The 16,373-nt window shown below is 44.5% G+C and overlaps 1 protein-coding gene across 1 annotated transcript in view; it reads left to right on the top strand.

The window, feature by feature from the left end:
* The window catches only part of LOC139746738 (glutamate receptor ionotropic, delta-2-like), a 59,489-nt gene that overhangs the window by 16,187 nt on the left and 26,929 nt on the right, over positions 1 to 16,373 (top strand). The window contains exon 2 of the mRNA XM_071658240.1: positions 13,083 to 13,298. Coding sequence (XP_071514341.1) covers positions 13,083 to 13,298 — 216 coding nt within the window. The remainder of the gene's footprint in view (positions 1 to 13,082; positions 13,299 to 16,373) is intronic.

Raw genomic sequence — 16,373 nt, 5'->3', positions numbered from 1 at the left:
TTAAGGATTGGTGCGTAGGGATTGAGTCGGAGGGAGTGATGGGTAGGGGTTGAGTTTTAAGGATTGGTGCGTAGGGATTGAGTCGGAGGGAGTGATGGGTAGGGGTTGAGTTTTAAGGATTGGTGCGTAGGGATTGAGTCGGAGGGAGTGATGGGTAGGGGTTGAGTTTTAAGGATTGGTGCGTAGGGATTGAGTCGGAGGGAGTGATGGGTAGGGGTTGAGTTTTAAGGATTGGTGCGTAGGGATTGAGTCGGAGGGAGTGATGGGTAGGGGTTGAGTTTTAAGGATTGGTGCGTAGGGATTGAGTCGGAGGGAGTGATGGGTAGGGGTTGAGTTTTAAGGATTGGTGCGTAGGGATTGAGTCGGAGGGAGTGATGGGTAGGGGTTGAGTCGGAGGGAGTGATGGGTAGGGGTTGAGTCGGAGGGAGTGATGGGTAGGGGTTGAGTCGGAGGGAGTGATGGGTAGGGGTTGAGTCGGAGGGAGTGATGGGTAGGGGTTGAGTTTTAAGGATTGGTGCGTAGGGATTGAGTCGGAGGGAGTGATGGGTAGGGGTTGAGTCGGAGGGAGTGATGGGTAGGGGTTGAGTCGGAGGGAGTGATGGGTAGGGGTTGAGTTTTAAGGATTGGTGCGTAGGGATTGAGTCGGAGGGAGTGATGGGTAGGGGTTGAGTCGGAGGGAGTGATGGGTAGGGGTTGAGTTTTAAGGATTGGTGCGTAGGGATTGAGTCGGAGGGAGTGATGGGTAGGGGTTGAGTTTTAAGGATTGGTGCGTAGGGATTGAGTCGGAGGGAGTGATGGGTAGGGGTTGAGTCGGAGGGAGTGATGGGTAGGGGTTGAGTTTTAAGGATTGGTGCGTAGGGATTGAGTCGGAGGGAGTGATGGGTAGGGGTTGAGTCGGAGGGAGTGATGGGTAGGGGTTGAGTTTTAAGGATTGGTGCGTAGGGATTGAGTCGGAGGGAGTGATGGGTAGGGGTTGAGTTTTAAGGATTGGTGCGTAGGGATTGAGTCGGAGGGAGTGATGGGTAGGGGTTGAGTCGGAGGGAGTGATGGGTAGGGGTTGAGTTTTAAGGATTGGTGCGTAGGGATTGAGTCGGAGGGAGTGATGGGTAGGGGTTGAGTTTTAAGGATTGGTGCGTAGGGATTGAGTCGGAGGGAGTGATGGGTAGGGGTTGAGTTTTAAGGATTGGTGCGTAGGGATTGAGTCGGAGGGAGTGGTGGGTAGGGGTTGAGTTTTAAGGATTGGTGCGTAGGGATTGAGTCGGAGGGAGTGATGGGTAGGGGTTGAGTCGGAGGGAGTGATGGGTAGGGGTTGAGCCGGAGGGAGTGGTGGGTAGGGGTTGAGTTTTAAGGATTGGTGCGTAGGGATTGAGTCGGAGGGAGTGATGGGTAGGGGTTGAGTTTTAAGGATTGGTGCGTAGGGATTGAGTCGGAGGGAGTGATGGGTAGGGGTTGAGTTTTAAGGATTGGTGCGTAGGGATTGAGTCGGAGGGAGTGATGGGTAGGGGTTGAGTTTTAAGGATTGGTGCGTAGGGATTGAGTCGGAGGGAGTGATGGGTAGGGGTTGAGTTTTAAGGATTGGTGCGTAGGGATTGAGTCGGAGGGAGTGATGGGTAGGGGTTGAGTTTTAAGGATTGGTGCGTAGGGATTGAGTCGGAGGGAGTGATGGGTAGGGGTTGAGTCGGAGGGAGTGATGGGTAGGGGTTGAGTTTTAAGGATTGGTGCGTAGGGATTGAGTCGGAGGGAGTGATGGGTAGGGGTTGAGTCGGAGGGAGTGATGGGTAGGGGTTGAGCCGGAGGAGTGTTGGGTTGGGGTATCCAACACAACAAGAATATGACTGTCTTATAATGTTCATTGTGGCTGCATCTGGCCCGCTCGTTGTAGAGGGCTGGACGAGCGCCAGGGTGGGCTGGTGGTGGTGTTGGTGCCCCACCACAGCTCTGGGGCGAGATGGTCTGGTGGCAGGAGGTGATGGGGGTGAGGACATACTGAGGCGTCTTCCTATACTGTTATATTAAGGTTTCAGGTGAAGGTTGAAGAGACAAGTGTCTTTAGCGCCTCTTAGACGAGTGGTATGGGAAGGTCTGAGGATGATCTCGCATGTCCACTCCCTCCAGCACCCGCTGTAGTGCTGTGAGAGAGGGAGGGAAGATCCAGCAGACTGGTGCACCGTTCCCCCACACCTCAGGCCACAGAGGCCACTGCCTGAGATGGTGGTACACGATTGTACACAGATTCCGACCCATCAGGCCTGTGTGTACTGTGATCACCGTCCATTCCCTTCATCGCTACTGTCGTACGTTGTTCACTTCATAACTGATCTCAGTTGCCCGATTCAGACCAAGGTCACAGATACGTAATCTTAGACACATGATCTTTATGACCCAGAAGGCGTCGTCTGGTGCGACAGGGGTTAGAGAGGGGTAATGAGAGGGTCAACATGTTAACCCAGGCAGCAACAGTGAGCGCTAGACACGTCAGGTCCCTTGGACGGTGTGTGCGTGTGTGTGTGTGTGTGTGTGTTGTGTGTGTGTGTGTGTGTGTGTGTGTGTGTGTACAAATGAAGTTAAGTCTTTACGTAAGCAGAAATCAATATGATTCCACGTTCATAGTCACCAAGTGGTTATTACCGACACCCTCATTCACCAAGTTATGATTGTCATCACAGGAGCTGGGGCTGATGACCCGTAATGACCCGAACACTTCAATGTTTATGAACAATTCACCTCTATCTATGCGGCCAGGATTCGAACCTGGGTCGTATACTCGACTATCTGGGGAGAGTCGAATTCATGTGGTAAGTACATGGTAGGAAGTGTGACCACATCACCGTAGTGACCAGAGTTCATTTTGAGTCTAGATCTCCCCTTGGTCCGTTAGGTCGCGAGAGATGGTGAGGGGACCATCACAGACCATGAGAAGATGGTCTGAGATAGGCGACTTTTGCGCATTCATGGCTGAGTGGTTAGGTTCCTCGACTGTCAAATATTTGGTCAGGGTTCGAATCCTGGCCGTCTAGAGGTGAATTGTTCGTATCAATTTTCCTGTGATGAATACATGGCAGAGGCTACGTTGGTCGCGTTGACTGAATCTCTCTCACAATTGGCAACCATGATAGTGGCATGAGGCTGTACTCCTCTCAGTAACGAACGACAAACATTTCCATTTCATCTCTTGAGCTTCATTCATTTCTTTCACTTCTCTATGACCATTTCTCCTCCGTCCTGCACCTGGTGTGGTGGCTCCTTCACGCCTGGATAACCAACGCTTGCTTTGTAGCCAAAGTGACATCTTAGATTCCCCCCAAATTTCTAAGTTTGGTAAAGCCCGTTTTCTTTTAATCTCTCCCTTTGAGGCCTAACATCATTAAACCTTCGCCACACGATGAGCGTCTCTCCCAGTTGTGTCCCTCTGAATGTTGGCCAGAATCATACACCTCATGACTCAGGGAGGGGAGTAGAGTTCGTCCCCGACCCCAGCAGCAGCGGCTATCTCACTCTCTCTTTCTCTGAGCGTCGTATACTCGTATCTAAGCGTTTCATACCGACTCCTTTATTAAGGTAATGATAACGCCTTTATCAAGGTAATAAAAACGTCTTTAATGAGGTAATAATAACGCGCTGGGAAAGCAGACTCATGTAGGTTCACTGTAGCAGATCAGTGAGACAACGGAGATCTTTTTGTGTAAGTTAAAATTGGAAATGGTGCATCAGTCGAGGTTTGTGTGGGTGTGGGAAGGGAATTGGTGTGGATACCTCAGACAATGTCCCTTGTGGCTTATCTACAACCTGAGATACAGACGTGTGTGTGTGTGTGTGTGTGTGTGTGTGTGTGTGTGTGTGTGTGTGTGTGTGTGTGTGTGTGTGCGTGTGTGTGTAGGGGTAGAAAATAAGAGAAAAAAATGTGTGTACAAGATACTGTAGCTACGTTATTACTAGTATTATTTACGAGAGATTATTATTTGAAGGTTGATGATGTTCAAGTGAGATCACCATGGGGGCTCATAGCCATGGTTTAAGTAAAACCACTTAATTCAGACATTAATGACCCAAACTAGGCCAGTGGTCTGCCATGCATACTTTGATTACTCACTTTCCTGTGGGTTAAGGAAAAGCCAATAACCTTCTTATATTTAATACCTAAATAGAATGACATGAATCCACATAACACGACAGTCAAATGTGCGTAGGCAGGCGGTGACTGGAATATCTTACTATCTAACTGGTTGCAACAATACTAACATGCATTGGTCCGAGGATAACATTAAGTACCTCAGGCTACTCACACAATCAGAAATTATGTGGCAAGCATCCTAACACAACTGCTAATTCACCATTGTAAAAGACATCTTGTTCTCTCGTGCTGAAAGTTCACTAAAGTGAGTATCACTTTGTATCACATGATCTCAGCTGGATTATGAGTAGGTGGACTGCAGCTGGCTCTCTGGACGTGAGTGTGTCCGTGACCGAGAGATGTACTCTCGTCCTCCACGTCATGTCGGTCCGTGCTCATGTTTCGCGCAACGGCGCGTCGTGCCGCGCCCGGTGGGTCGACACGCCCTAAGCACATCCTTGGCGCTGCCCACAACACAACAGAGACTCTCTCCTGCTGGAACCCTGACTGGTGCCCTACAGGTGCTCGACCCAACCACATGCTCTGTTGGAACTGAAGGTACCACCGTCTCTTGTAGACATTTCATTACCTCGTTACCCTCACAGGGGGACGAGCCTTGCACCCTTTATAAAGACATCTTTTGTAACAGATCGAGGCGTTAGCTTACCGGGATTTCCTTGTGGATGTTGAATACTATGCCCCTCGGGCTGGGTAACTGTATCCAAAGGAGATAGGATACTCACTGACATTGAGTCTCGTCTATGTACTGCGCAACACGGAAATACGGTGGGTTACCAAGGTGGCCATTTCAGTTTCTCGGGTTAATTACTTCACTATGTCACTTTGTCACTTTTCCACACTCGATACATTTTCGTGGTGTCATTATTTGAAACTGTATCATTGTATGTTCTCATTTGAGCACCGTAAATAGTAACCTGTTGCCCATGAGTTAATCCTATATGGGACCTGCTATGGCCGAGGCCACATCCCTTATAAGTTTAACAGTTTAACCTCTATGGTTAACCCACAGCTATACTCATGATACATGCCATGGTTTATTGTCCGCACTGCTTCCTTACATTATTCTTACAGTAAGATGATTTGCTCCTTACTAGCTAAACAATCTTACAAGAGTGGCCATGATTGGCATCTCCCACCCCATCCCATGCCCTCTCGTCCCCTATCACTGGTCACTGGTCACGTTAAGAACAGAGGACTGATCCTTTGAGGGAATATCCTCACCTGGCCCCCTTTTCTGTTCCTTCTTTTGGAAAATTAAAAAAGAAAAAAAAAAGGGGGAGGATTTCCAGCCCCCGCTCCCTCCCCTTTTAGTCGCCTTCTACGACACGCAAGAAATACGTGGGAAGTATTCTTTCTCCCCTATCCCCAGGGATATGTGGTGTGAGGTGGTTTGATCGAGTAATGTTAAGGTAAGAAAGATGTGTGGAAATAAAAAAGGATGTTGTTGATAGGGCAGAAGAGGGTGTTTTGAAATGGTTTGGTCACATGGAGAGAATGAGTGAGGAAAGATTGACAAAGAAGATATATGTGTCAGAGGTGGAGGGAACTAGAAGTGGGAGACCAAACTGGAGATGGAAAGAGGGAGTGAAAAAGATTTTGAGTGATCGGAGCCTGAACATACAGGAGGGTGAGAGGTGTGCAAGGAATAGAGTGAATTGGAACGATGTGGTATACCGGGGTCGACGTGCTGTCAATGGATTGAACCAGGGCATGTGAAGCGTCAAGGGTAAATCATGGAAAGTTTTGTGGAGCCTGGGTGTGGAATGGGAGCTGTGGTTTCGATGCATTACACATGACAGCTAGAGACTGAGTGTGAATGAATAGGACCTTTTTGTCTGTATTCCTGGCACTCCCTCGCTGAAGCAGGGGATAGCAATGCTGTTTTCCTGTGGGGCGGGGTAATGACGGAAATGGATGAAGTCAAGTACGTATGAATATGTACATGTGTATGTATGTAATTTCTGTGTATGTGTATGTATATGTACGTATATGTTGATATGTATATTTATGTATATATGCCTAAGTGGGAGTTTATGTACACACATGTGTATATGAGTGGATAGGCCATTCTTCGTCTGTTCCCTGGCGCTAACGCGAGAAACAGCATTTATTTATGATAATGATGATAATAATAATAATAATGATAATAATAATAATAATAATAATAATAATAATGATAATAATAATAATAATAATAATGATAATTATAATAATAATAATGATAATAATAATAATAATAATAATAATAATAATAATAATAATAATAATAATAATAATAATAATGATAGTAATAATAATAATAATAATAATAATAATAGTAATGGTAATAATGATAATAATAATGATAGTGATAATAATACTAATGATAACAATGATAATGATAATCATAATCATAATTTTCATACATGTTCGCCATTTCCCGCGTTAGCGAGGTAGCGTTCAGAATAGTGGACTAGACCTTAGAGGAAATGTCTTCACTTGGCCCCCTTCTCTGTTCCTTCTTCTGGAAAAGTAAACACGGGAGGGGAGGATTTCCAGCCTCCCGCTCCCTCCCCTTTCAAGCGCCTTCTACGACACGCAGGGAATACGTGGGAAGTATTCTTTCTCCCCTATCCCCAGGGATGATATATATATATATATATATATATATATATATATATATATATATATATATATATATATATATATATATATATTATCTATGTTTATTATACTTTGTCGTTGTCACCCGCGTTAGCGAGGTAGCGCAAGGAAAGAGACTAAAGAATGGCCCAACCCACCCACGTACATATATATATATATACGTACGCGTCCACACATGTACATATACATACCTATACATTTCAACGTATACATACATATACATACCTAGACATATACATATATACACATGTACATGATTCATACTTGCTGCCTTTATTCATTCCTGTCGCCACCCCGCCACACATGAAATGGCACCTCCCTCCCCCCTCATGTGTGCGAGGTAGCGCTAGGAAAAGACAACAAAGGCCATATTCGTTCACACTCAGTCTTGCTGTCATGTATAAAGTACCGAAACCACAGCTCCCTTTCCACATCCAGACCCCACAAAACTTTCCATGGTTTACCCCAGACGCTTCACATACCCTGTGTCAATCCATTGACAGCACGTCCACCCCGGTATACCACATTGTTCCAATTCACTCTATTCCCTGCACGCCTTTCTCCCTCCTGCGTGTCCAGGCCCCGATCGCTCAAAATCTTTTTCGCTCCATCCTTCCACCTCCAATTTGGCTTCTCACTTCTCCTCGTTCCCTCCACCTCTGACACATATATCCTTTTTGTCAATCTTCCCTCACTCATTCTGTCCATGTGACCAAAGCATTTCAACACACCCTCTTCTGCTCTCTCAACCACACTCTTTTTATTACCACACATCTCTCTTACCCTTTCATTACTTACTTGATCAAACCACCTCACACCACATATTGGCCTCAAACATCTCATTTCCAACAGATCCACCCTCCTGCGCACAACTCTATCCATAGCCCACGCCTCGCAACCATACAACATTGTTGGAACCACTATTCCTTCAAACATACCCATTTTGCTTTCCGAGATAGATGGATAGATAGATAGAAAAATAGATGAATAAATAGGTGGATAGACAGATAGATAGATGGATGGAAAGAGGGAGGGAGAGAGAGAGAGAGAGAGACAGAGAGAGAGAGAGAGAGAGAGAGAGAGAGAGAGAGAGAGAGAGAGAGAGAGAGAGAGAGAGAGATTCACTTACTCGTAAATCTATTTATGGATGACGTAAACAACAGTGAAGAAACGGGCGCTGATTGAGGCTATCATGTCATAACAACATAACATAACGTCGTTGTGCGTCAATGAAATTGAGATTTAACGATGACCCGGCGAACGAAGCTTCAATTATTTTCACTGAGGGAATTGAACTTACGTAGGTTTAATGGCCACAGACGAATAATCATGAGACATAAATATAAATCTTGGTAATGTAGATACGATACAGACAAGAGTATTTTGTTGTATTGTTTTTGATTTATGATTGTGAATTTATGTGTAAACACATACAGCATTGAACAGACGCACGCACACACACACACACACACACACACACACACACACACACACACACACACACACACACATAAGGAGCTAGAGAAGTAGATAGATCTCCAGGTAGGGTTGAAGGGAGACTTCCTCGATAGACAGAAGATTACGTCAATGGATGGGAACAAAGGACGATTGTCCACGGAACCTTCTCGAAATGAATTGACGTCACCAGTGGCATGCTCGTGGAGGGAGGGGAGGGCAGGAGGGTACTACTCTGAGACCATTGTTCTTCTTGATCAACGTAAATGAATTGCTAGAAAGATTGGACGACTAGCTGAACCGCCTTTGATGCCAGAGTCATGAGGAGTATGATACGTCGAGGGGGGGGGGGGGAATGCACAATCTTGCAAGGGGACCTAGACAAAGTCCAGTGTTGGTCTGATTTATGGCTACTGACATTCATCTCGAGTTAGTAAGTAACGAAGATGGGACACCGTGAGAGGAGACTTTATAGTGTTGAACGCCACAATGAGGTTCCCTAGGAAGCTCATTTGGTGCCCTGGTAACTCAGGCTTCAGAGGTCGTTCAGATGATCTCCAGACCCCACACAAACTCTAACAGCAACAGGAAACTGTACGAGTGAAGACTAGAAGATAGTGACTGGAAATAGTTCTAGGACCGAAATCCACATCAGTAACGGGCAGATATGAATTGATTCAAGACAACGAATCCATGACCCAGATCCTAAATGATTTCTTTTTATGACTAGAAACACAAATTGTGTAAATCAGAAATATTTGCAATCAGCACTAAATGGCCGGAAAGTAAATAAAACGGCAGGTCCAGATAAGTTTTATCCCAGGACGATGAAAGAGGAGAAAGATGAGTCTTGGGACTGGTTCTCTTTATCATATATATTAGTGATAATGATGATGGGTTGCATTCAAGTATATCAAACCTCGCAGACGATCCTGAGTTAGATGACAACATAGACCAAGTGATAGACTAGGTTTACAAATGATAAATGATTTATGATGTCGATAAAGGCAAAATTATAAATATTGGGAGTAAAAACGTAAAGACAAGCTACAGATTAAGAAGCAAATTCTGTGAGAGCCGACGAAACGATCTAAATCTAATTACCTTGGAAAAGAGAAGGTTAGGAGGTGATCTAATACAGGGATTCAAGATTATGAAAACCTTTGATGATTTCGATGTAACAAGCGACTTAGATTCTTCTGACTTTACTCGTAGTAATGGTAACATTACTCGTGGGCAAACGCTTCACCACGGACGAGGCGAAAGTACTTTTTCTTCAACACGAAAGTCGATTTCCCGATCAGAGTAGCTGAAAGTAACGCCATAGATGCGTGTGAGAACAGACTTGATAACGTCCTCGCTTCTGGTCCATGATTAACATATGTTCACTGCCACATTCATATGAAAGGTTGACAGGTACTTCTTTTTATGACTACTCTACTCTCATCCCTACTGATCTACGTGTCACTGATCTCTTTCTCTACATCTTTAGTACTGGTGTAGGACTGGCCTCATCTTTAGTGCTGGTGTAGGTCTGGCCTCATCTTTAGTACTGGTGTAGGACTGGCCTCATCTTTAGTGCTGGTGTAGGTCTGGCCTCATCTTTAGTACTGGTGTAGGACTGGCCTCATCTTTAGTACTGGTGTAGGACTGGCCTCATCTTTAGTGCTGGTGTAGGTCTGGCCTCATCTTTAGTGCTGGTGTAGGTCTGGCCTCATCTTTAGTACTGGTGTAGGACTGGCCTCATCTTTAGTACTGGTGTAGGTCTGGCCTCATCTTTAGTACTGGTGTAGGTCTGGCCTCATCTTTAGTACTGGTGTAGGTCTGGCCTCATCTTTAGTGCTGGTGTAGGTCTGGCCTCATCTTTAGTGCTGGTGTAGGTCTGGCCTCATCTTTAGTCCTGGTGTAGGTCTGGCCTCATCTTTAGTACTGGTGTAGGTCTGGCCTCATCTTTAGTGCTGGTGTAGGTCTGGCCTCATCTTTAGTACTGGTGTAGGACTGGCCTCATCTTTAGTACTGGTGTGGGTCTGGCCTCACACAGCCTCAAATGAACTCAGTGATCTGTTGCTCGTTGTATTCCCTTTGATGGAGGCATACGACCCACAACTCAGTAATATACGAGATGCCTCAGTGGCAGTTCCATACTTGCCACACTACCTCACACTCTGGTCCTTTTCTCTTTCTCCTCTCAAAATAAATGAACCATCGTACCCGCAGAGATGAATCATCAAAAGCTCACCAAACGAAGAAGATACACTCTACCACTTCTGAAACCACACTGCTCTTCCCCAATCTGATGCTCTGTACATGCCTTCACCCTCTCAATCAATACCCTCCCATATAATTTACCAGGAATACTCAACAAACTTATACCTCTGTAATTTGAGTATATATATATATATATATATATATATATATATATATATATATATATATATATATATATATATATATATATATATCTTTTTTCTTTTAAACTATTCGCCATTTCCCGCGTTAGCGAGGTAGCGTTAAGAACAGAGGACTGGGCCTTTGAGGGAATATCCTCACCTGGCCCCCTTCTCTGTTCCTTCTTTTGGAAAATAAAAAAAAAAAAAAACGAGAGGGGAGGATTTCCAGCCCCCCACTCCATATACATATATATATATATATATATATATATATATATATTTATTTATATTTATTATACTTTGTCGCTGTCTCCCGCGTTAGCGAGGTAGCGCAAGGAAACAGACGAAAGAATGGCCCAACCCACCCACATACACATGTACATACATACACGTCCACACACGCACATATACATACCTATACATCTCAACGTATACAAATATATATATATATATATATATATATATATATATATATATATATATATATATATATATTTTTTTTTTTTTTTTTTTTTTTTATACTTTGTCGCTGTCTCCCGCGTTTGCGAGGTAGCGCGAGGAAACAGACGAAAGAAATGGCCCAACCCCCATACACACGTACATACACACGTCCACACACGCAAATATACATACCTACACAGCTTTCCATGGTTTACCCCAGACGCTTCACATGCCTTGATTCAATCCACTGACAGCACGTCAACCCCTGTATACCACATCGCTCCAATTCACTCTATTCCTTGCCCTCCTTTCACCCTCCTGCATGTTCAGGCCCCGATCACACAATATATATATATATATATATATATATATATATATATATATATATATATATATATATATATATATATATATATATATATATAAAAGAAAAGGATTATATAATCTTAACTTTACGATTGCTTAGAAGTATTTCCCGGACCTGTCTACCATCTCGCTTATGTGGCATTGGATTGTAAGGTAAGACCTTGTTTGTGTGACCCTAAAGTGTACGGTAGCGCCTTGTTTATAACCATAAATTGAGGATTGAGCATTTTTCTTGCATGACCCTGATCTCTTTGGTAACATTTTGCTCATATGACCCTTATTTCTGTAGATTCAATTAGCTTATGTAACCCTGAACCTGACGAGTAAAGTATCCTGCTTATGTAACCCTGAACCTCTCTGGTAAAGTCTCTTGCTTATGTAACCCTGAACCTGTCTGGTAAAGTATCTTGCTTATGTAACCCTGAACCTGTCTGGTAAAGTATCTTGCTTATGTAACCCTGAACCTGTCTGGTAAAGTATCTTGCTTATGTAACCCTGAACCTGTCTGGTAAAGTATCTTGCTTATGTAACCCTGAACCTGTCTGGTAAAGTATCTTGCTTATGTAACCCTGAACCTGTCTGGTAAAGTATCTTGCTTATGTAACCCTGAACCTGTCTGGTAAAGTATCTTGCTTATGTAACCCTGAACCTGTCTGGTAAAGTATCTTGCTTATGTAACCCTGAACCTGTCTGGTAAAGTCTCATGCTTATGTAACCCTGAACCTGTCTGGTAAAGTATCTTGCTTATGTAACCCTGAACCTGTCTGGTAAAGTATCTTGCTTATGTAACCCTGAACCTGTCTGGTAAAGTATCTTGCTTATGTAACCCTGAACCTGTCTGGTAAAGTCTCTTGCTTATGTAACCCTGAACCTGTCTGGTAAAGTCTCATGCTTATGTAACCCTGAACCTGTCTGGTAAAGTCTCATGCTTATGTAACCCTGAACCTGTCTGGTAAAGTCTCATGCTTATGTAACCCTGAACCTGTCTGGTAAAGTCTCATGCTTATGTAACCCTGAACCTGTCTGGTAAAGTCTCATGCTTATGTAACCCTGAATGGTGTGGTAAAAAATCCTACTTACGTGACTCTGAACTCTGTGTGGTAAGAATATATCATTTAACCCTAGATGGGTATGATAAAACCCTACTCATAAGACCCTATGCATACACTCTTGCGTTCTGACCCTACAGTAAATTTTTTGCGTATATATGACGCTAGACAAAGTCTTGCCTAGGTGACCTGGAACTGTGTGGTAGAACATCTATCCCAATTTTCCCCTCTTGTGGTAAATTCTACCACATGTGGTGTTTATGTATATCCGGGCGAGCCCAAGTGGGTGAGCGAGGGCGGCCCTCTAGCGGCGTGAGTGAGAATGAATCGGCGTGTGCTCCAGTGCTGCTCTCTAGCGGTGTGATTGCGAGTTGCCGCGCTATGCTCCCAGTTGCCCTTCTGTGTAGCTGGGTATGGATGACGCTTTCTTCCAGTGGCCCGGACAGTAGTAACGCCCGAACCCCGAGTGAGTACGTCCCCTGCAGTGGTACTTTACAGCCCTTCGAAGTGTTCCCCTAAGGTCCGTATGACCTCCATATAAGTCTAGAACATGACCCCTAGACCGTGTGGGCTGTTTGACCTTTGCAATCTGTGTCGTTGGGACAGTCGGGTCGTGTCGGGCGGCGTCCTCCTGAAGAGGCGGAGGCACGACAGCTGGTGACGGAGGTGGTGGTGAAGTCGCTGGTCGGGTGCTCGCTCCTCTTCCTGCACGACACGCACCACATTCTCTCGCCCTTACCTCGACCAGTGCTCCAGCATGCCCTGGGCTTCTCCCTCGTCGACCTGCTCACCCTCGACGCCACCACAGCCCTGAGGCTCAAGGTGAGGACGTAGATAAACACAGGAAAATATGTTCTTTGATTTTTCATTCATAACTCTAGCTAAATACACGATACCGCTAGTCATGCAAATATCATTGGTCATGCAAAAATCATTGGTCATGCAAATATCATTGGTCATGCAAATATCATTCATGGAAGTCGAGCCTTTGCGGTAATCTCTACCGGAAAAAGCTCCTTGACAACATTTCTTCCTGTGTATATCAACAGCTTTTGACATCAGAATAATAGAAAACGTCTTTATTAAGGTTTTCCTCTTTCCTGGTGTGGTATATATATATATATATATATATATATATATATATATATATATATATATATATATATATATATATATATATAAAAGGCATGTGATAGAGTTCATAGAGATGCTCTGTGGAAGAGCACATTGAGAGTATATGGAGTGGGACGTAAGTTGCTAGAAGCAGTGAAAAGTTTTATCGAGGATGTAAGGCATGTGCACGAGTAAGAAGAGAGGAAAGTGAGTGGTTCCTAATGAATGACGGTTTGCGGCAGGGGTGCGTGATGTCTCCATGGTCGTCTAATTTGTTTATGGATGGGGTTGTTAGGGAGGTGAATGCAAGAGTTCTGGAGAAAGGGGCAAGTATGCAGTCTGTTGTGGACGAAAGGGTTCGGGAAGTAAGTCAGTTGGTCCTTGCTGATGATACAGCGCTGGTGGCTGATTCGGATGAGAAACTGCAGAAGTCAGGTGACTGAGTTTGGTAAAGTGTGTGAAGAAAGTTGCGAGTAAATGTGAATAAGAGCAAGGTTATTAGGTACAATAGGGTTGAGGGACAAGTTAATTAGGAGGTGAGTTTGAATGGAGAAAAACTGGAGGAAGTGAAGTGTTTTAGATATCTGAGAGTGGATTTGGCAGCAGATGGAACCATAGAAGCGGAAGTGAGTCACAGGATGGGGGAGGGGGCAAAGGTTTTGGGTGCTTTGAAGAATGTGTGGAAAGCGAGAACGTTATCTCGGAGAGCAAAAATGAATATATTTGAAGGAATAGTGGTTCCAACAATGTTATATGGTTGCGAGGCATGGGCGATAGATAGGGTTGTGCGGAGGAGGGTGGATGTGCTGGAAATGAGATGTCTGAGGACAGTATGTAGTGTGAGGTGGTTTGATCGGGTAAGTAATGAAAAGGTAAGAGAGATGTGTGGTAATAAAAGGAGTGTGGTTGAGAGAGCAGAAGAGGGTGTGTTGAAATGGTTTGGTCACATGGAAAGAATGAGTGAGGAAAGATTGACCAAGAGGATATATGTGTCAGTAGTGGAGGGAACTAGAAGTGGAGACCAAATTGTAGGTGGAAGAATGGGGTGAAAAAGATTTTGAGCGATCGGAGCTTGGACATACAGGAGGGTGAAAGGCGTGCAAGGAATAGAGTGAATTGGAACGATTTTGGTATACCGGAGTCGACGTGCTGTCAATGAATTGAACCAGGGCATGTGAATGGTCTGGGGTAAACCATGGAATGTTTTGTGGGGCCTGGATTTGGAAAGGGAGCTGTGGTTTTGGTGCATGATACTTGATAGCTAGAGACTGAGTGTGAACGAATGTGGCCTTTGTTGTCGTTTCCTAACACTGCCTCGCGCGCACACGGGGGGAGGGGAGCCATTTCATGTGTGGCGGGGTTGCACCAGGAGTGGATAAAGGCAGCATGTATGAATATGTACATGTATATATATGTATATATCTGGTTATGTATATTATGCATACGTGTATGTGGGTGGGTTGGGCCATTCTTTCGTCTGTTTCCTTGCGCTGCCTCGCTAACGTTGGAGACAGCGTCAAAGTATCATGATAAAAAAAAGATGATATACATATATCACTGGGGATAGGGGAGAAAGAATACTTCCCACGCATTCCTCACGTGTCGTAGAAGGCGACTAAAGGGGACGGGAGCGGGGGGCCAGAAACCCTCCCCTCCTTGTATCTTAACTTTCTAAAAGGGGAAACAGAAGGAGTCACGCGGGGAGTGCTCATCCTCCACGAAGGCTCAGATTGCGGTGTCTAAATGTGTGTGGATGTAACCAAGAGGAGAAAAAGGGAGAGATAGGTAGTATGCTTGAGGAAAGGAACCTGGAAGTTTTAGCTCTGAGTGAAACGAAGCTCAAGGGTAAAGGGGAAGAGTGGTTTAGGAATGTCTTGGGAGTAAAGTCAGGGGTTAGTGAGAGGACAAGAGCAAGGGAAGTAGTAGCACTACTCGTGAAACAGGAGTTGTGGGAGTATGTGATAGAATGTAAGAAAGTAAATTCTAGATTGATATGGGTAAAACTGAAAGTTGATGGAGAGAGATGGGTGATTATTGGTGCATATGCACCTAGGCATGAGAAGAAAGATCATGAGAGGCGAGTGTTTTGGGAGCAGCTGAATGAGTGTGTTAGTGGTTTTGATGCACGAGACCGGGTTATAGTGATGGGTGATTTGAATGCAAAGGTGAGTAATGTGGCAGTTGAGGGAATAATTGGTATACATGGGGTGTTCAGTGTTGTAAATGGAAACGGTGAAGAGCTTGTAGATTTATGTTCTGAGAAGGACTGGTGATTGGGAATACCTGGTTTAAAAAGCGAGATATACATAAGTATACGTATGTAAGTAGGAGATGGCCAGAGAGCGTTATTGGATTGCGTGTTAATTGATAGGCGCGCGAAAGAGAGACTTTTGGACGTTAATGTGCTGAGAGGTGCAACTGGAGGGATGTCTGATCATTATTTTGTGGAAGCTAAGGTGAAGACTTGTAGGGGTTTTCAGAAAAGAAGAGAGAATGTTGGGATGAAGAGAGTAGTGAGAGTAAGTGAGCTTGGGAAGGAGACTTGTGTGAGGAAGTACCAGGAGAGACTAAGGACAGAATGGAAAAAGGTGAAAACAAAGGAGGTAAGAGGAGTGGGGGAGGAATGGGATGTATTTAGGGAAGCAGTGATGGCTTGCACAAAAAATGCTTGTGGCATTAGAAGCGTGGGAGGTGGGTTGATTAGAAAAGGTAGTGAGTGGTGGGATGAAGAAGTAAGATTATTAGTGAAAGAGAAGAGAGAGGCATTTGGACGATTTTTGCAGG

This window comes from Panulirus ornatus, chromosome 5 (genome assembly GCF_036320965.1).
Source record: "Panulirus ornatus isolate Po-2019 chromosome 5, ASM3632096v1, whole genome shotgun sequence".
Taxonomy (NCBI): Eukaryota; Metazoa; Arthropoda; class Malacostraca; order Decapoda; family Palinuridae; genus Panulirus; species Panulirus ornatus.
This window is presented reverse-complemented; position numbering and strand designations above follow the sequence as displayed.